This window comes from Ascaphus truei, chromosome 1, assembly GCF_040206685.1.
Source record: "Ascaphus truei isolate aAscTru1 chromosome 1, aAscTru1.hap1, whole genome shotgun sequence".
Classification (NCBI taxonomy): Eukaryota; Metazoa; Chordata; class Amphibia; order Anura; family Ascaphidae; genus Ascaphus; species Ascaphus truei.
In genome coordinates, this window is record NC_134483.1 from 133,745,760 (window position 1) to 133,767,357 (window position 21,598).

At 43.6% G+C, this 21,598-nt stretch overlaps 2 protein-coding genes across 3 annotated transcripts in view; one reads left to right on the forward strand and one right to left on the reverse strand.

Moving 5' to 3' along the window:
* The window catches only part of LOC142492387 (perilipin-2-like), a 447,955-nt gene that overhangs the window by 273,467 nt on the left and 152,890 nt on the right, over positions 1–21,598 (reverse strand). The window lies entirely within an intron of this gene.
* The window catches only part of DENND4C (DENN domain containing 4C), a 119,840-nt gene that overhangs the window by 20,304 nt on the left and 77,938 nt on the right, over positions 1–21,598 (forward strand). For both annotated transcript variants that reach the window (XM_075594996.1, XM_075594998.1), the window contains exon 2: positions 7,639–7,959. In XM_075594996.1, the coding sequence (XP_075451111.1) occupies positions 7,655–7,959 (305 nt within the window). In that variant the 5' untranslated portion in view covers positions 7,639–7,654. The remainder of the gene's footprint in view (positions 1–7,638; positions 7,960–21,598) is intronic.

The window sequence follows — 21,598 nt, forward strand, 5'->3', positions numbered from 1 at the left end:
AGAAATTGCCAATCCTGTATCCTGATTGCTTTCTTGTCCAAACCCCTTAAGTAAGTGCATATTTTGCCTGTTATTTGTATATCTTGTGTGTTCACCTTTTTCAAGGAATAAATTATATTTTATCATATCTTAGTCGTGTTCAGTTCAACCCAGGTATTTTGGTGTATATTATAGCTTGTCATAAGTTACCGTGACAAGCCTATAATAAACTGGTGGCAGCGGCGGGACTGAACTGAACCTGTATTACAGTTTACTGCGGGACTCTGAAATACAGTTGGAACTCGAGGTGAATTGTGAGTTCCTAAGACTAGAGATATTGGACACAGTGTACAACATATAACGCAAGATATGGCACCACATCACTGTTCCCCTACTTGTGGGAAGCATTGCCTCCAGAACCCAAGTGCCGGCCAGCCGTGTGACTGGAGCTGGGCACCGAGACCGGAGGAATGTCTCAAGTCAGAGCGGGAACCTGCAGCCGATAGAGCTGAGAGAGAGGCGGCGATCGGTGAGCACGAAACCCGACAGGCTGAGCAAAGATCCACAGCTGCAGCCGCTGTAACCACCAAACCGCCCGGAGAGCAGGGAATGGACCCAGCTCCGGGACGGCAGAGACTTGTGGAGGGAGCGGGTGATCGCGGAGACCTTGGGAGTACTACAGCCGGAGAGGTTGCGGCGGCCAGTCCATTTTCCCTGGAAGAGCTTTCACTGTTGTCTGCGTGGGGAGGGATGTGGTCCCAGGCGGAGCGGAACGAGCTCCAGATACTGGCGATGTCCCGACCCACTTTCCCCCTCCCTGAGCCCGGCGCTCAAGCAACTCCGCCCTGGACTCAGCAGCCTCTTGTGGGGGGTAGTCCACCGGCGGCGAGACGCTCCGGAATGAGCCTGGCGCTCTAGCAACTCCGCCCGGGATTCAGCAGCTTCTTGTGGGGGGTAATCCACTGGCGGCGGAGGAGCACCGGCAGAAGCGGCGGTGTTACCACTGCAACAAAGGGGGCCACATCAAAGCCCAATGCCCGGACCGTGCGCGGCCGGGCAAAGAAGCCCCTCAGGGCCAGCGTTCACGAGCTGCGGAAAAGGTGACCCGTTCAACGGCATCCTCCGATGGCTCCTGCCCAGCCAGGGCGACCACCCTTCGCGGGACGTCCTCTGGATAACCTGGCCCCCTGGATAACCTGGCCGGGCTGCATCGGCAACAGCAGTGGAGAGCGACGGACATCCATCTGATCCCGGCGAGAAACGGCGACGGAAGAGAAGCCGCCATTCCGGCATACTGCCGGAGTCAATTTTATTTGGGGAGAAGGTTGGGGTGTGCGGGGGAGGTGGGTGTTTTACATTGTTTGGCGGAGTCGACGATCCCCAGCGATGACCGGAGCCCCACGATCTACGCCGGCGACCCTGTACCAAAACCGGGTGCTGTTGCGGCAGCCACCCGGGGCTTGCCCGTGGCAGCGGCGGAAGAGCCACGATTACGGCAAAGTGCCGGAGCCCTTTCTGAGTGGGGGGAGGGACAGGGGTTGCGGGATGGGGTTGTTTTACCTGGTTTGAATGGAGCTGTGTTTCTCCACAAGGACCTGGGACCCATGTCCTGCACCGTTTTCCCTGTGCCAAACCCGGGCGCTGTTGCGGCAGTTTATGATGCACGTTGTGTGCGTGTTTAACATACCATTTGATACTCGCCTCTGGTGCGCGGTGTCTGTGTCTATTTCCTTGCAGGTCCTGCTCTATTTAATATCTGGGCAAATGGAGTGCTCCTCTAGGACACTTTCTGCAAGGAGGTGACCCTAATTTCAAGATTACTCCCATTCCTCCTATCTGAGTGAGAGCCTGCACAGCTGGGATGTATATCCCCCTTCCCACCCTGCCTGGATTGCTGCTTTAAAGATCCACTTGACAAATAATACAGTTGCCAAATTCCTGGAGGAAAACGTGTATTTATGCAGCATACTTTAAAAGGGTTTGTTTTTCTTCTAATTGTGGTGGAAAGTACATTCGCTGGCCAGGCTTGCAGTATTTGAGTCAGATTAGGTCAGTATGTGCTGCGTTGTAGTTGCAGGCTGCTGGCTTGTAGGCCAGGACTTGTGTTATACTTTTCTGTGATTGAGGTTTGCAGACTCGACAAAATACGTTTCAGAAAACGGCTCTGGGCTATGAAGGAGCAGCATTTCCGGAAACTAGGATACAGTTTCAGGATGTAGGCCCCAATTCAATCTGCTGTGAAGATGCTTCCCCTTGTTGTAAATCTTAGTCCCATTTATTTCAAAGGAGCTCTTCTCTCCTTCCCCAATAAAGTCTCACATGGGAGGAAAGTAGGTTCTGCATGTCGGGCTGCACTTGTGTGTGACAAAGTGTACTTAGTTTTCCTTACTATATATTCATAAGTAGTGTTCCTGAAGTTACATTTTCGGGGTAGTCCTTTTATTTTATTTGTGTCCTCTAAAGAAATAATGTTTATTTTCCATATTGGGAACATTAACTCGTTATTATTGATGCCACTTAATTGTTCTGTTAATGAAGTTTATCATAATCCTGGGTGCCTAATGTTTAGCATCTGCTGCCTCTGTGGAGCGACATGCTGGCCTGCAAGTCAATGCCGCGAACTGACACTGTGGCAGGGATTGACAGATAAGTCACAGCCACGCTGCTTAGGAAGGGAGGGTAGTAGCAGAGAGCGTGGTGGCTGAGATGTTTGCTGGAGTGAGTCCGTGCAATCCAGGACTGCCCTCCTTGCTCTCGTATCACACTGTGGTGGGTGTGTGTGTGTGTGTGTGTGTGTGTTACACACACGCACATGCACATGTGCACGCTTCTGATGGATGGGAAGAGAGAGGGGGGGAAGTCGGAATGTGCTTCTCCACCTCTCCCGTGATGCTAAACACTAGCTCCTGAGTAATGTAATATTTTTGTCAACCCTTAAAAAATTCCATTCTGGCAGGAACACAAACACGGGGAAGATGCAGAAGTGCGAACAGTGAAACATACATGTGTAACGCACCACTGGCAGCGTTGTCGTATTACAAGAGGTTAATAGAGGTTGGAAACCCTATAAAGACTTGGGCGATTGGGACAAAATGAAACAACTTAAAAATACAATATCTCACTGCCACCAGTTCAGTTTTGTTCCTCGGATGAGCTGAGCTCCTCTCTAGCACTTTGAAGCGGCTGCATGCATATTGAAGAAGGGCCTATTCTGTACCGTATGTCTGTTTTGATATAGTGTGTATGCCTCTTATGCAAATGAACATTTTCAGCAATTTACTCTTTTGCTTTCCGGATGTGTCGGTAGCGAGGGTAACCTGTCTCTAGATCATTATCAAGGAGATTGCATGAGCCGTGATAAGGGGGGGAGGGGGGAAACAGTATATCTATTCCAATTACCCTTAAAGGTTAATCCAGACAGATCGGGTCAATGACATCTGCTTTCTATTTTACACTTCTTCGCCTATCATAGTACTTTGCATTTCTGCCTGGGTTAGCAGGCTATACCTGTGTGCGATGTTGTTTTTAGATATGCCCATGTAAACTAATCTAAACAAGCACAATTACAAATATCCTATTACATGCATCCATACCGGAGCGCAAAATACCCAATTGAAGCTGTGAACACTTCTGTTCTGTAAAACTATGGGTTAGTCAGCACTGCAACTTGGGAGTCAGGATTGAATTTGTAGGCGCCCAAGATTTTTTTCCACCTCCAAAGGGGCAGCTCCTCGTACGACCAAAATTTAATAATGGCAGTGACCGGTTTTAATGAATTAAATGCAGGTGGCTGACAACTTATACTGACATCTTAAAAATATATATACAGTTGTGTGAAAAAGAAAGTACACCCTCTTTGAATTCTACGGTTTTACATATCAGGACATAATAACAATCATCAGTTCCTTAGCAGGTCTTAAAATTAGGTAAATACAACCTCAGATGAACAACAACACATGACATATTACACCGTGTCATGATTTATTTAATAAAAATAAACTGTTTCTATAATACTTAGACACGCCATCTTCACTGTTGCATCTGTGTACTTAATATTCACGCCAGCATATGAAATATGACCCTATAACTTCTATTTTTGAATGAGAAACGGATATCTGTCTTTGGCACCTAATCATGAAATGTTTGGCATCATTTGTAACAGTTGCAATTAGATGAATCAAATATCTATTAGTTGTTGTCAAGCCCATAATATCTGCATATTTAATAAAGCCATCAACCTGTTTGTCACCTCTCTCTCTCTGATTTACAGGGGATCTTTCAAGAATGTAAGCTTTTCTGTGAGGCTGACAGCCCAGAATCTGAGTCTTGTCTACAACCGTCCAAACTATACAGATTTCACTTTTAGTGGCCATCAGTGAAAAAACCCCCAGGTGAAGCTCCCTTTCTACCTCAAAACAGGAAGGGTCTTGACCTGTCCTAAAAACAATTATTGTTTTTTTAAGACAACCTGTTGCCAATGTTAACCCCTTAAGTGCCAGATTGATTAAAATACTTAATATCTTCTGCCATATTCATTACACTGCCGTTGCTTCACTTTAGTCGTATGTGGGACAGTACCTTTGAAGGCAAAGCATTGTAATTTTTTTCCTTTTTATTCCCATGAGAGGCCTGGGAAGGTACAGGCCCTGCTGCTGTGATTTAGGCCTGCTCTGTGAAAGCCCTACATTCCCACACAGCCGGAACAATGCAGCTTCTGACCGGCAATAACCCCAGCTATTCATCTCCTGGCGAGTGACGATAGTACCAAGCTAAAGAAATGTGAAAGTATGGTATGCAGACAAGTGTCACCCTGTTAAAGCCTATAGGGGTATGGATGCCGTTTCCATGCACGTAAATAATTACAATATGGCCCCCAGCACCCAGCTGAAATAAAATAAGGCTTCTAAGGCTTCAGCCCCACTGCCTGCACTGCACGCGCGTCTGCCAGGGGGGGAGGGGGGAGGGGGGAGGGGGGAGGAAGTGGCGTGACAGGGGCTCAGCCATGACGTCACCTGGCAGGTTCACCCTCATTGGCTGAACCGCCGGGGGCGTGGCCTAGCGCTCCATAGCGTGCGCTGCAGCAGCCAGCGGGAACCAAGCCTAAAATGAGTCCCACTCAGATTCACACTGGGATTACCAATAACCCGTTGAGTGCCGGATGACCAGTGGCACCTCTTACCAGTTTCCGGATCTCAACCAGATGATGGTTTGATGTAGTGACAACGTTGTGGCAGATTCTCCGCTACCATTCCGATCTCCCCCTAGAACATTGGTGGGAAACCACTGGCCACCCCAGCAAACCGCTCTGTGTTTCTCTCCCGTGCAGAGGGAGTGGAAATGTTGCTTCCCACTGCCTAATGACCGTGCTAATCACTAATTCCCAGTGTAATGACAGGCATGGGATCGTATTAATCAGTGTGCCGGCATTAAAAAGCGAGGTGTGTGTTGGCTCATCCAGACAAAATTTGGTTAGCCACATTAAGTTTTAAAATTCAACTTTTCAACTCTATTGTCTGCTTGGGCACGCTACAAAACTGACACAGAAATCACGGGTTCAAATTTTAACATTAGCATGGGTTGGTAGTGAAGATGTAATTCCCAGCAAAATATTCTTCTGGAGAAAGACGACAACATACCCATATTGGCACTTCATTGGGTGTGTACTTCCAGCAAGTATACACTACGATGGGTGTGTTTTTATTTTTTAGGCTATAATGTTTTTTTTTTGTCTTGCCAAGTATGTAAACAACTGAAAATTCTTGTGGTGTGTACTCTCTGAAATACCCTCATTCAAATATATATTTATATAGAGTAGTTTTCCTTTACCAGTGATGGCAAGCACCTTTTGTGTTCAGCCAGGGCTAATGTGGGGCCTCTATTTGCCAAAAAAAAGTATGTAAACCTATAATATCTGGTATCTGTGTACTTGGTGGTCCCAGGGCGATAACATCCAGTATTCTTTTCTGTGATTTACATTGTAGTTGTCGGAGTAATTTTGATACAAAGTCCAAAGTTAGTGTAAATTTGTGCTCAACACGAATTCCCAGCCAGAAAGGTTTTTGTGGAACTGAAAGGTAGTACTGTGCAGTAGAAGTTAAGTTTGTTGTTTGTTGTTTGTTGTTTGTTGATAGTCAATGACATCACACCAATCCTATGGTGTAGCAGCTAGAGAATCACTACTAGTCTATGAAGGGTCATGGGTTTGATTCCTCCATGGCATGGTAAAATTGCGTGCGTGTGTGTGCGCGTGTGCGCCTGTTCATTAGCAATAAAGCATTGAATGTTATTAAAAAAAAAAAAAACTTGGAGATGTTTTTAAATCAGGAGCCACACTCAGACCGCATTATATATGCGGATCCGCATTGTAGCAGATCGTGCTATAACGGTTTTGAGCTGTATATGTAACCCATGTTCTCCCCCCCCCCCTCCCCCAAGGGAGAATCACTGCGATTACCTTGTGATGGTGCTACCTGTTGGTTCACAGGAAGGCCCTGAGTGTCCGCCGGTGGTAGTGGGGACAAACAAGACAGGCTTTAGGGCTCTTTGTCAGTTCTTCACTCGGTGCAGCACCTCCATTTCCCGCAGGCCCCAACATAGCTGGGTGCAGTACCTGCAGGAAAGCTCTCTGATACTCCCCCTGATTAACTGCACTCTCAGGCAGGAGTATATAAACAGGGACAGTCTTTATTCTTACAGCATACAACGGTACACTTCTTCTTGGGTCCCTGGAATCCCCAGGGCTTGGGGCCCTAAAGTTCTATCCCTAGCTCCCTTATTCCCTGGTGGAATAAGGAGTAGTTGCCCCACTCCCCTAAGGGAGAGGGTCTCCAACACTCTCCACTCCAGAACACCAACTCACTAAATGTTGGCTATGCAGTCCCTTATGTACCCAGGGGTAGGGTCTTAGGTCTGAGCCCCCGATAGGGCAGAACACAGACCCTAAGCTCTCCTCCCCTGTCACTCAAGGGAGCTGCTTACTACAGGGGAAACCCCAGATTAACCCTAACACTGCCTGCACTAGTACTAGGGTTTGTGTTAGGCAGATTAGTAGCCAAGAGTGTGTGTTTATTTATTATTATTATATATATATTATACAATAAATGTGATCCACATAAAAAGGTAAAGTGAAAAGAAATCATAACGTTGACACTCAGATGTGCAGTATGGACCAATTTCTGGGGGCTCAAAAAGTAACATGTCATTATTTCTCCGAAATGGAACACTCCATGGAGGATTTCACAGTAGGTTATTTTTGCAAAACAAAAAGTGTTTTGTATTAAAAAAATCCCCTAAAAAATGGAAATCACGAAGCTCTAATAAATTGTTATTGAGAGATCTGCTCTGGAAATCTATCCGAAAACAGCTTGAACTCCCACTTCAGCGTATCTAGAATTCCCCACCTAAAACGTGCTCCGTTTCCAAATTCACCAACACTAAACATATAGACCAGAAAGATTGCCACGTTACTGTAACAAATTCCTTCATTTGTGTCAATTACTTAATTCCTGAAATATGAGTTCTTAGAAGAAATGAATTGGGTGCTCAAGCTACATATAAAAGAAAAACATGTAAAACCTATTTTGATTTTCCTGTGTCTCTCTTGGTTGGAGTTGCTCAAAACAAATATTAATGTGAATGTTTCTTTGATTTGTGTTCCAGGTGGCCTACCGCAAACATGATGGAAGACAAAGGGCCTCGGGTTGCAGACTACTTTGTGGTGGCCGGACTGACAGATACCTCCAAGCTCCTGGACCATGACATGGGACGTATGGAGACCAAGACAGCAGGCCCCAAGGCTCCCATCACCAACCTTGTCGTCATTAACAAGTCGGCTGGCGAGACTGTGCCAGAGGGCTTCACCTGTATTGAAGTCACACAAAGCGGCCTACAAGCAAACCTCAACCACGGGAGCCTAAAGAGTCCAGAACTGTTCATCTGTTACAAGCGAGAGAGAGGCAAGGCGCCACTGACCGATATTGGGTGAGAACAAGTTTTCTATTTATTATTACTAATATTCTTAAATGAAATTGAAAAAAAATATTAAATGTTAGAAGCCTACAAAAATTAAAAATTCCAATTTTTTTTAACATGCCTAGGACTAAAATGAATAGGTTTAAAGTCGCAATGCCACCTAACTGCATCCCATCCAGTAAAATGAAGGGAGTTTAGAGGGTCATCTGGAGCTGAATCAGGCTATTTTCAGTTCAGTTCTCGAGATACAGATGAAGTTACCGGAATTTCCTCCTGATTTTTAAAGGGGATTTAAATGGCCACCCAATAGGAAGTCGTAACCGATAATATTACGGCTTGCGGTTGGCCTGAGATTTGGCAGCCATTTTATTTCCACTGGAGGAAGATTTAAAGCCTGTAACTTCACCGGTAACTATTTCGGGGACTGAGATGAAAATAGCACAGTTTAGCACTGCCATCCTCCTCCCCCTTTTGTCCTCATTCTTCAATACAATGTGGTGTAGAAAATTGTACGGAGGATTACTGCTTTTCACAAACATGGTAAACGAATGCTTTGGAGAGTTTATTCCATCTTTATGTTGTGTTTTTTGTTGATGAGACGGTTTGTCTGCCCTGAATTCCAAAAGTCAATTGTTCTTTTTGCCATGGTGTCAAACAGATAAGCACAGGTAGCTAATATGTTAGAATACAGTGATGCAGGAGAAAGGCAAACCCATGTACAAATAAGGGAAGCAGTTACTTTAAAGGAGCAATCCATCTAGCTCCCCTTACCCTCTCGTATTAATCGGCTCCATTGTGTTCCCCCTAGAGGGCTTCTACTGGTGGCACCTTCTCCAGGAAGTATCTTGGGAGCCAGTGGGTCCCGGAGCTAAAATTAACGCAGTTCACCTTGAGGGTGCCCGTGCTACAATCCATGTAAAGAAATGGGGGTGGGGGGGGGGGGGCAAAAAAAGAGCAGGAGACATTTAAGGCTAATTGAAGCTTAACAAGAAATCCAATTACACCAATACATTGTTTAACTAAACACATCACTGCCATTAATGTATTTTTCACCTTTGATGAACTGCCTCATAAGACTGGATAGTTGTGTGGCGCACTTTAAACCAATACATCAGGTCACATTACAATCATCTGAGGAAGCACCCCATTTTTTAAAAGAGAGGGAATGGGCCAATGTTACCTTGATGGATAGCTCCTAAAGGAAGAGATAAGCAGATTGGGTGGTGTAACGGTGTCAACCCTTAGTACAAGCCCTGGGGCTGTTTTGGGAAGCTAAACAGGTCACTCCTACCTAGACCAAGCGGAAGCACCAATGAGCCACCTGGGCTGAAGCCTTTAAAAACAGGCCGCCTACAGTCCTGCGTTGTTGTTCTGGACTTCAGAGGGATACTGGCTCTGAGGACTGGTTATCCTGCTATAATTTGACCGCCGAGCTTTGCCTAAGTTCTGTTGCCCGGTTATTCTTTCTACTGCTGTACTTTGGCTGAGAAAAAGCCATGTTTTTTTTGTTGCTGAACTTTGGCTACCTACCTTTTTCTATTTCTCCAAACCACAAGTCCTGTCATTACCTCTGCTGTCAGCTCTGCTGTCAGCTCCTACCGGTGGGTTATACTACTTTTAGGATCAACCCATATCTTCACTTGAAAACTAGAGAGAGGGTGTGGCATGAAATTGCTGGCCTGTCAGGGAAGTTTAACCCAGACCAAGTACAGTAGATGTATGCATAAATGAATGGTGGGCGTGAGGCCAGTTTCTTTTCCTAACACAACTGGATACCCAATTTCATAAATCTGAGAACTGGTGATGGCACTTGCACAGATAGTCTGGAGAAAAGTAGATGGTGTGTGGCAGAAGTATCAATTTAATTGAGGCCTTGTTCCCTGACCATAATATAAAAGTACTTGATACAGGTTTGGTGTTGCCTATTAAAAGAAAATCGATATACGAGAGGTGTGGTTAAAGCCACTTTCCAGCCAGCTTTATTTCTTATTTGTATAAATATTTCGGCCAACAATATGCGGTACATTGTTTCATGTTTAGTACTATGCTGTACAACAGAGGTAAAAAAGAAAATGGATAAGATTTCCAGTTGAATAACATTGTGAAAACAGCAGTACATGGGAATAGATGTTTTGATGGCATCCATTAAAATTGATCAACCCGAGGGAAACCCAACGCATTGAAAAAGATTTAGGAAGAAATACATGGGCGTGTTGAATTTAGTTGGTGTGTTGAACTGGAATGAGTAGGATGCTACTGATTGACAAACACACCCCTACCCGAAAAAAAAATCACGTTTAATTTCCAAAGAAAGAAAAGTGGTAAATTCCTTGCTTTAAAGCCCTCTTTATACATACACACACACACACACACACACCTCAACCCCGTTATATAGCGCGATCCGCTACAAGGCGGATCTGCTTATAACGCGGTCTGAGTGTGGCTCCCGATTTTATAGACATCTCCAAGGGTTTCTTTTGTGTTTGTTATTTGGAGAAAAAAAAATCAATGCTTTTATTGACTTGCCCAGCATCGGATGCTCTCTCCTCGTCCGCGGCTTTCATTTTGATTTTTAGAGCGCTGAGTAGGGTCACATGACCTTTATCTGACCAATAACAGCCAACAGAATAAGTTTTATATAATACACATGCAGGAATCAAACCCATTACCCTTCATATGCTAGAAGCAATTCTCTAGCTGCTACACCACAGGGTAAATAAACTTAACATCTACTGCACAATGCAATCCAATAGATGTTAAGTGTTTATCAAGTCAGATTCATTACACCAACCCTGTGGTGTAGCAGCTAGAGAATTGCTACTTGCATATGAAGGGTCATGGGTTCAATTCCTGCATGGTATGGTAAAATGTATACATTTTTTAATGATGCTGATCGTGGTGGCCATTTCACGATCCCGGTTATAATTCGGTCTCTTTATGTGTACCCCGAGCAACGTGTTATAACTGGGTTCAGCTGTATATACATACACATATACACACATCTCCAGGGGTGAACCATATTGGTTTCAGCTCCGGGAACCCCCTGCTTCGGAGGCACTTACCTCCGTAGTGGGTGCCGGTACCTACTCCAGGACTCACAATATGGCCCCCGTTCAAATCTCCAGGGCTAATAGGAAGCCTTGACGTCATCTCCTGCGGCTTCCAATTGGCCCATGTGACTGGGGGCTTTAATCTGCAGAAATCTGCAAGTTTCGGCAACCCCATCGGAAGTAAGTATCCCCGGAAGCAGGGGCCCCCAGAGCTGGCAATGGTGTTCCGCTCCGGAGACCCCCTGCTTCAAACCTGTATTAAAAAATCAAAATTATTATTTTTTTAATATATAATAAACGCTTAGATTGCACCTTTAAACTTGGGTACATTTGTTTTAAAGTGGAGCATCATAATGTTAAATTCTTTGCAAAGTTGCGTTTTTAGGTTTCCTCACACAGGGATGTTACCCTAACGAGTAGGAAGCGAGAGTACTACTCCGTTTCACTAGATCTAGCTCAACTTGCAAACTGCAACGTATTGTATTTGAATGTCGCCGTTTAGCGGTTTGCCTCTAGATGGTACTGCTCGAGACCACAAATCCAATTATAGGTAATGTTGGCAATTAAGGGGTGAAATGCTTCTGCCTGCAGCTGAAGTACTCAGAAACAGAGGTATTTATTAACAATAGGCGTGTAGCAATTTCCCCCCACTATTTAAGATAGTTGTTGGAAGATGCAAAGATCTCTGAAGGGAGTTGCTGTTTTGTGGTGTTTTTTAGATTGGAGTGATGGCTTTTTTATGTCTCATGGACTCCCGGATACGTCTTTCATGGCATTCTAAAGTGCTGCATTCCTTCAGGCGTGTGTAATAGAGCAATATTGGCAATTCCTTCTACAGCCGACTTCTAGGTCCCAGGAAAGGTTCAGCTTATCTAAGAATTCGCTCACGAGGAGACGAGGGATCCTCCTTTAATTTTAAACGGCAGAGAAACAAATTGGACACCTGCCAAAGCGTATAAAACGCACAGCCAAACATTTCTGACAATGGTGCCATGCATGTGTGTAATATAATTGTCAATGATGTTCCACATGCCTCTGTAAACAGAGTAAGAAATTAGAAGGTGAAGCCCGAGTTTGTTGTGGTGCCTGCTTTGCACTGTTCTCTTATGCATTTATAACTGATCATGCTCCATCAAATGTTTTTTTTCTTTATGCAGGATGCACTCATTATTTGGGGAAATGCTCGGCCTTCAGTGGATCAGGAGAATCCTTGATGATGTTGACTGTAAAAGGTCATTGCATGCTGAGCATATTCCTTATGGACTCGGTCAAGGGGTTTTCCACGGCTAGGTGGTAACTTCAAGAAAGACTGACTAAGTAACTAACGCGCTGTGTGACACCAATGTTTTTAAGGCTCCATGCTTGTCCTTTGTACACTACGTCAGTGCTGCTCAACTCCAGTCCCAAAGCACCGCCAACAGGCCAGGTTCTCAGGATATCCCTGCTTCAGCACAGGTGGCTCAGTTGAATACTGAGCCTCTGAGCACCCGTGCTGAAGTAGGGATATCCTGAAGACCTGACTGCTGTGGGGGCTTGAGGACTGGAGTTGAGCAGCCCTGCTCTACGTTACTGCTTGTAAGGAATATGGTGGTCTAGTAAGAAACGTGGCATAGCAAGAAACGTGGCATGTTTATAGCTGATATAGAGGTGGTCTTTCAGCAAAACGTAATGTGACCGTGCGTAATTACATTTATTTATTTATTTATTTTTGTTGAAAGCTTAAAAAAACCTACACATTATTTGTGTTGGTTCAGTAAGAGATATCTCCCTATGATGCCTTTTAATTTGTAGGAGTCATTTATATAATATATATACGGCGTATGAAGACTGTCCATCTTTATAAACACAGATCTGGCTTCTTAACAGGGCACTTTATTAAAATACGAAAACAGCCAGACCAATACAATACTACTGGTTCAGAAATGAATTAAACTAAAGTCATCTAAGGGTATGCTTTTATTTATTTATTTTTTAAACATAGTTTGAGTAACAAGTATTTTGGGGTTAAGCTGTTTAACTTTAAGAACATGTGGAGAAAACGTTGTCTGTTAGAACTCCTAGTTTGTCCATGTCAATGTGAAATATGCACTGTAAATATGTTCTGGGAAGGCAGCCTTGCCCCAGTGAATATCCAGTGTGTATGATTTCAAATCTGGAAGTATGAAGCATGCATATGAGTCAGTAAAAGCCTGCATTATTTTTTTTTATTTTGTGAAAAGGCATGACCTCCTGCCGGGGCGTGGGCGAGCAACCCTTTGTATGCTCTAGTAATGTTTGTTCAGAGCTTTCTTCATCATAACACACTGGCATTTTGAGCATTTTAGAATTGGATTTACAACTTAATTTAGAGTTATGCTTCCACCTCACGTCTATAAAAATGCAGCAGTAACCTATATGAGATTTGTATTGAAGTGGGAGAACACAATACCTGCTAATCTTCTAAGTATTTGCTTGTTTCATTGAGGTTCCTGATGACTTTGTACATTTAACCCTATCTTTGCACAGCGTTACAGTAATATACCATACGCACTGCTTGCAGTTGCTGGTGGGCCATGCCATTTTTCATTAATGCAGTAAGCCTGCAGTATTTTTCGGTTTGAGTCACATTCAGGATCTTCAGCCAATGGTTTGAAGATATCTATACTGGTTTTTTTTAATTTCCACGATGTACTCCGATATTTTTACACATCCAATCATTAAATCAGACACACAAAATCGTGCGTCTCCCTGTGTAAATGCACACACGTGTGGGACATTAACTGTAGTAGTTATCCTTTACAAGGGGCTTGTGGACAGACTGAACATATGGTTCCTATTATTCTGTACGAGTGTTATCAAGCCACAATGTAGAGGCCACTGGGAAGTAATTTATCTTCCGTGGTTTGTATATTCGCTCCTATGGCATCCTGTAACCCCTCATAACATGGTCTTTGCAACGTTCCTCTTGTCCTAAACAAGTAGGGTTTGGTCACCCTTGAGTTCATGGAATTCGAGGTGGGGAATTGCAATGCTTTTGCTCAGCACTGGGTTAATTACCAATGGATTTGTCAGTAAATTAGATAATAAATACAGGGACTTGTTTATGAATTTGAGTACTGCATACTTTGATGTTAATCTGTTTGTAATACTTGTTTTCTCATTGTAATGCACTGCTGAGCATTAGAAATAAATGGCAATACTTTTTAGATGTTGTTTTTCCCCCTCCAAATGCATCAGTCTGTTTTAACCCAATAAACACACCACAGTTATTAGTTGTCTGTACTGTTGATGAGTGAACCCAGTTTGAATGCCCGTGTCCGCTCACCCGGTGACCTTGGGCAAGTCTCTCTTACCTCCCTGTGCATCAGTGAACAACATTAGATTGTCAGCTCTACATGGAAGGGACGTAATGTGCCTGCAGAATTATATGTACAGCGCTGCGTAGACCATTATCGCTATACATGGCAAAATATTCTGAGTACTAGTATTGGTAGTAATTCAGTGCAGTCCTATGTGGGCCTCCGCCTTTAACTCTTTCGCTGCCAATGCGTTGCTGGCCCCTCTAACAGTGAATGGGTTAAGTCCCTTTTTTTTGGCCACGTTGCTTCAGTTGGCTGAAATGCACAAACAATGCAAATAACTCTCCGCTTCCTTAAATCATTTTTCACAAATCAAAGATAATTTTTGTTGTTGCTGGGGTGTGTACGCCCTTACATGCCTGCGAGAGGTTGGTGTTCGGACCTAAAACCTCAGTGTCCTTCCCACAGTACGTTTTGTGTTTTTTTTTTTTTTCTAGAAATATGAAACCATTGTAGGATGGTTGAAAGTGCCTCCCCTGTTTACTCGCTAGTTTCCTTCTCCGTTTCCCGTGTAGGAGTTCCTGCAGCATTCTTGCGTGCGTGATGTACGCTCGCACCGTTGCAAAGAAAGTATACACTTCCTATTCCGCAGCACAGAGGGACAAGCGGCTATTGTCTTGAAACAGCCACGCATGAAAAGGGAGAGGGGATAATGCGCTGTTTCAGCTGTGAGCGCAATGGCGCCTGTTATCTTGATCTGTCTTTGAAATCACACTTTTGGATCCTCATGAAAATCTTTTAAATCGATCTTTAAATAATCATATAAGTAAAAAAAAAAAAAATGGGGACTGCGTGGACAATTGCTGTAGTTATTTAAACTCGAGGCCCATGATTCAATAAGGTCCAATACCCGATATCGTAGCACAATAATATAGTAACTGCCATTGACCTGAACGGCAGGTAACGCAGAATTGCGGAGGGTCACCAGTCGCTGGAGTTTGGTGAATCTGCCCCTGTGCATCATCATAATACTGTACTGTACTGTGCACATTATACAGGGAGAGGGAGTGGCTCAGTGAGTAATGACACTGACTGGCACTGAGAGTTTGAAGCAGGGGAGCCTGGTTCAATTCCCGGTGTCGGCTCCTTGTGACCTTGAGCAAGTCACTTTATCTCCCTGTGCCTCAGGCACCAAAGACATAGATTGTAAGCTCTTTGGGGCAGGGACCTGTGCCTGCAAAATGTCTCTGTAAAGCGCTGCGTACAACTAGCAGCGCTATACAAGAACATGCTATTATTATTATTATACAAAGCACTTTATAAAACAAATGTATCAGAGATACAGGAAACGGATAAATTTTCAGTATATATATTTTTTTACAAGTAAATAAAATTAACGATGTTTGACTCATTAACCACGCGTTAACTATTTATCTGATGAGTGAATTGACATATATAGGCTGTAATGCTTTTAGTCAGTACCATGCAGTGTAGTAGATCACGTTGAGCTGTGCTGCCTTCCTTAGTAAAGGGGCAGTTCCACATAGTGGGGCGGGGGAAATAGAGGAGGTTTTAAACAACTTATTTATGTAATTGACTTGCTTAGTATGATTCAACCCCCCCTTAAGTAAATAGTTTTACTCATTAAAAAGATCAGTGGTAATCATTGTTCTTTGCCATGATCTGTTCAAACCAAATATGCTGCTGCACTTCGCCCAACAATCGATACAAAGTCTTTCCTCTCTTCATCTCCCTTCCTTTTTTTTTTTTATGTTTCCATAGAAACCAAATGCTACGGAGTATCTTATTGAATTTTATTTGAGGCGGTGTAAACTTTTTTTTTTTTTTTTTTTTTTTTTTCGTTTAAAAAAAATACTCTTCTGATTTTTGTTTAAAGCGGTACAATCGTGCAAATGCATTATCATACCCCAGTAAGTTTGAGCACTGGAGCGCGCCTCACGTCCCATAACATTTTATACATACTTGAGCACAAGCTTTGATTTATGTTCTCATAGATAACAATTCTCACCTTCAGTACTTTGGCAAGAGACGTGAAAAGTAAAGCGTGGTGGGAACGTCCGATTAGTCACCACTGCACATTCATACTAGAAATATGAAAAGCATCACTGCACGGGCGGCTTTTCTGCTCTTGCCACGGCCACTGTACTGTAAAAGGTTTGTTTCCTCTTTTTTTCTTTTTCTTTTTCTTCTCCACACCCTTCGTGTGGCACCTTGCACATATATCCAGCGGTTTCCAGCATTTTTTTGGGGGTTAAGGGACCCAATAATTATATTGTGACATTCAGTGGAACCCCAACACTTTCTAATAGTGTCTGAGGTCAGATGCATTGTAAGGAACCCCAACCCTCTCTAATAGCGCGTCTGAGATCAGATGCATTGTAAGGAACCACAACCCTCTCTAATAGCGCGTCTGAGATCGGATGCATTGAAAATTCTTTTGTGTTTGGTGAAAAGCAGTGTTGCAGAACTGTCTGAGACACGTTAATGTGATCATAAGTGGTATTTTTATTTGCTATACAGTGGAAGGGTTTTTGTTCCTTTTTTTACCCACCATAACTTATTTAACGTATGGTTAAAACCTCTTCCAGCTTCACATTACAAAGCCTGTATGACCATCCTCACACTGAGGCACAAATGGTCGAAACAAAGCTGTCTATGAGTAGGTTTACTGGCTATGCACTTTTTTTTTAACCCAGGCTGTGCTGGAAAGCTGCGTAATTCTGCAGGCATAAGCTTATAGGGGTCCATGTTAAAATGGACATGATACAAAAAGTGACACTGTGCTCATTTGCATGTCCTTTCCCAGAATCACTGGTTACAGGGGAAGGATTGTATGCCAAGACATAATGGTGAAAGGCAGGCGCGCTGAGGCTGAGGGAAAGCGGGTGCTTTCCCTGGCCTTGGTTAGCGCGCCGTCCGGGTGAACCGCTCACGTGACCGGCCCTGCGCTCCCATGAGCGCGAAAATGTAAAATTTCCATAAGACTTACGCTTCCGCATGCTTGCGGAAGCGTGCGCGAGCCCCTGCTAAAGCCGCTCTCAATGCGGCTGCAGGGGCTCACTGCCGAGCAGCAGCGCGCCTCAGCACGGGTCAGCGCATAAGCACTGACCATGCCCGAGGCCTGAGACATGTGAATGTGCTCGAAAGGGGGTTTCGGTATTTGGTTCAATTTTCAAATGACCTGAAAATTGCAGGTAACCCTTTAGGGGTGCCCAGGGGTTCCTAGGAACCCTGGTTGAAAAACACTGTCTTGTATGAATCGGAATAAATTATACTGCAACTTTGTTGTACATGGAAGTGCATGGAATAGATCAGGATATTCCACCCCGCAGGGGGCTGCTTTCCCTTAAGTGTGAATTGTGGGAAGTGTACATAGAAAGCATTATTTTTTTTATTTTATGTATTAATTTTTTTAAACGAATGACATAAAGTTAAGAGACTTCCAAAGAGTCTCAGCAGAAAGTGATCATATACAGGTGCAGACACCAGCTAGGGAGCGCCACTCCCAACGTGATCAGAACAAAGGAGCATTGTGATTTGTGAGATCTTGCTGCAATACGTTAAGACAGGGACCAAAGTGTGCTTTATACACAATGTTGATAGCAGCAATATTAAGATGTTGGCAAAAAATGGCATACCCCAACACATTTCACCCAGGTGCCCTACAGATTGCAGTATGCAATATCCTAATGTTGATTTGATATCAATATAAGATACCGTTCCTGTTCTCGGCCTATTGCAGTTGTTTTGTTGCACCTATGATGTAATCTAGAAGTTAATTAAAGCCAACTTCATTAAGCGTTATATGGTTTGATTAGCCCAATCTTAGCATCCTCTATCAATGCTGTCTTCTTGACAGCAGGGTCCAGCAGCTTTTTACTGGGGATGTAACTTATGAGGCTGTGCAGTATACTGCAGGTCCCTGCAGCAGCAGAGGGACTCCCCGTTTCCCGATCCACAAGCAGGTTGGTCCCCTATTGTTGCCTGGTGGACACAAAGTGGCTGTGCGCTTGCTCCAGAGGCCAATAGAAAGTTACAATGTCACCAGGAGACGACGTTGCGTTTTTCTTTTTGTGACCCAGTGGCTATGTTTTTGTGGTTGGGTTTTAAAGCTTCAAAAAAAAAAGCTGGAAATATTTTGGCAATTGGGGGGCTATGGTTCAGCTTTTGGGTCCTGCAGCTGCTCTGCCGCTGGACACTCAGCCGCCATCCACCTCACCAAGGTCAGCTCTTAGGGTGCGGGCCTCCTGGCGACACCCTGTGGGCTGTGAGTTTGCCAGCTCTGGTGTAGGGGATGTTTCTGCTGCGGTCTCAACTTCTCTCTTCTTGGCTTGCCGTCACCTAGAAGCCTCCTCTTTCACCTCTGCGAGTGTCAGGCTGTCTCTCTTAAAAATGGGGTTTTCATTTGGTTTTCGAAATCCAACAGTGTGTGTGTTCTCGCGAATTTCCCAATCTTTCGTGCATATCCAAATCAGTGCAATGGTGTATCTTTGTGGTGTCTGTCAGTGATGTTTCTTGAGCCAACAGGTATGGTAACCATGGTAAATAAGGTGAAGAACCAAGGATAGTGTAGACTGATAAACAAGTATTGTATCTATAGATAAGCATAAGATTGACTCGCATGGTGTCAGTAAAAATAGCGCATATTGAACAAATCATAGAGCGAGACCGGCTGGGATGTAGAGGCGTTCTCTCTCTGCCCTCCTCAGCTGGGCTCGTGTTGCTCGTCTCCGGTCCCGCACTTCCGGATGAAATCTCCCGGACGATTAACAGGCGGGCGGGTAGGCAGCGTGGCGTTAAGCGTCCCACTCATTAAGAATCTGGCTTCACCCGGTGAAACGCGTAGAGTGGAAGCCAGATTCTCATTGCGTGGGACACTGAACGTCAGACCGGCACCACAAAGATACACCATTGCTACTGATCTGGATATGCACAAAAGATTGGGAAATTCGTAAGTATACACTCTGGATTTTGAAAACCAAACGAATACACTTTATTTTTACATATTGCACTATATTTTGTGTGTATATATATATATATATATATATATATATATATATATATATATATATATATATATATATATATATATATATATATATATATATATATATATATATATATATATATATATATATAATTATTTTTTTTCTATTTTCATATATCTGCGCTCCTCAAACATCCGGACTATTGCACATTTGGGATTGAGAAAAACAATTCAGAAAGGGTTTGAGCTGCAAATTACGATTTTATTGTTGATTTGTAGAAGTGAAATTGTGAGGCGGTGCATCCTTTATGCTTTCCCCGCATAGCAGATGTACCGCCTCACAACGTCACTTCTACATTGACCCGCTTTCGGCAGGAGCACGCTGACAGTTCAGGAGGATCCACACATCAATGAAGTGAGTAAAAATCTTTAATACAAAGAATCACTCTCTTTTTCACAATCAATATGTGCCACTATGCTATCATGTTGCAGAGTTAACATTTTTGTGCCTTAGGGATTGGGCTTGTTAACCTGCAGGCTAAGTGGGAGTTCTTAAACGAATATATAAAGTGCTTTAAAGTGCTGACATCGTAGGACATCGCCTCTAATGTTTGTGTATATGGACTTTTCTTAGTGAAGAATCACTTGGGGCTTTCACTCCTACCTTCTCTATTATTGATTGTATGTTACTTATTTTTGCAAATTATTTGCACTGATTTTATTTACATAGAATCACTCAATATCAGGGGATATTATTGTTAGAAATTTGGGGTTCTAGGAGTCTATGATGATACCCCCCTTTTCACTTGTCTCAAACAACTCACTGTCACTTGGACGCTCTCAGACTGTCGCCACCTACAGTATTTCTCTGTGTGTCTCATTCTATCTATATGTATATTATAAAATAAAAAAAGCAGGCACACCAAATGGTACTATAAATGTCTTGAAAAATGCTCCATTGGGAAGCTGTAATTTCGAGCTAGTAGACACACATTTATTGTACAATTTGGTGTGCCTGCTTTTTTTAATACGTTAGCACTAGCACTAGCACTCGCTCCAAGCTTTTGGATTATTACTGTTCTAATGTGCCCTGACTCCTTTCTCTGTGTGTATATGTTCATTTTGAGGGGACATTACTGCTTTAACTTGCTTGCCAAAACAAAGAATGGATTTTCCCCCCCAGGAGTGGTCATGAAAGCTTGCACTTTTTTAAACATCTGTCATTAAATGTATCACTTCTACCATACCTTTTTTTTTGTTTGTTCTTTTTTTACCACACATAAGATAGATGGCTAGCCATGTACAGTACAACTATAACAAATTAAAAGCAGACCTGCTGTCCCTACAAGAGACCCACTTTTGGGACAAGGCATACCCACAGGCATTTGTGGCTTTTGCTGCATGAAGAAAAGAAGTGTAGCCATTCTGCTACATAAAAACTTACCATTTGTCCCAGACAGAATTAAAAAAAGACCCATAACTGGCTACCTACGTGACACTGGGGTCACACTTGCCGTGTGTCTATGCCCCCAGATCTAAATTCTTCACTTTCTCCTTCGATGCATTAAATACCCTTAGACTAGGAGCGGTACTGCTAAGAGTCATTAACACTATTACAAAAGAAAACCGTTCTAAAGTTATGTACAGGCAGTATCTCTGCCACTCAGGCTTACACATCATTTACAAAACCTCGTCCCCACTTTGCTTTCGTGGTTGCAAGAGGTGGCTACAATGTACCACATCTGGTGGGAATGTCCTGATGTGGAGTCTTTATGGAAACGGACCTACGACCTTCTATTTAGTCCATGGCAGGCCCTTCTCCAGAAACCCGAAGAAGAAATCCCTAAACAAGGCTCATGGCAACAAGATGTTGTATTGCAGCTTCTTGGAGACAAACATGCCCGACAATATTAGAAGTATAAAAAAAGAATATGGCGCATCCTCCTGATAGAGAAACTAACAGCCCTTCTTAACAACAAAGTGGCTAAATGTGATAGTCTGGGGCCCGTGGCTGGTGAGGAGGTAACTCGAAACTCGAGACTCCCTTACACAATCACTCACACTCTAAAAATCTACAAGAGCATCCATAAACATAGAGCCCCATCTAGAAAGGAAGCTCAAAACCTCTTGCCAAACCACCTACCCTGGGGAGATCCAAGCTATTACTACCAGCCTCTGCCGGGACTGGTGGCGATTCATGGCCTTAGGCCGTGATTATACCATAAAACGCCAGCAGTGCAAAAACAAAATGCTTTATTCCAATTGAGGTAAACATACCACGAGCAACGTGCGCGCCGCCTGGAACTGCAGGG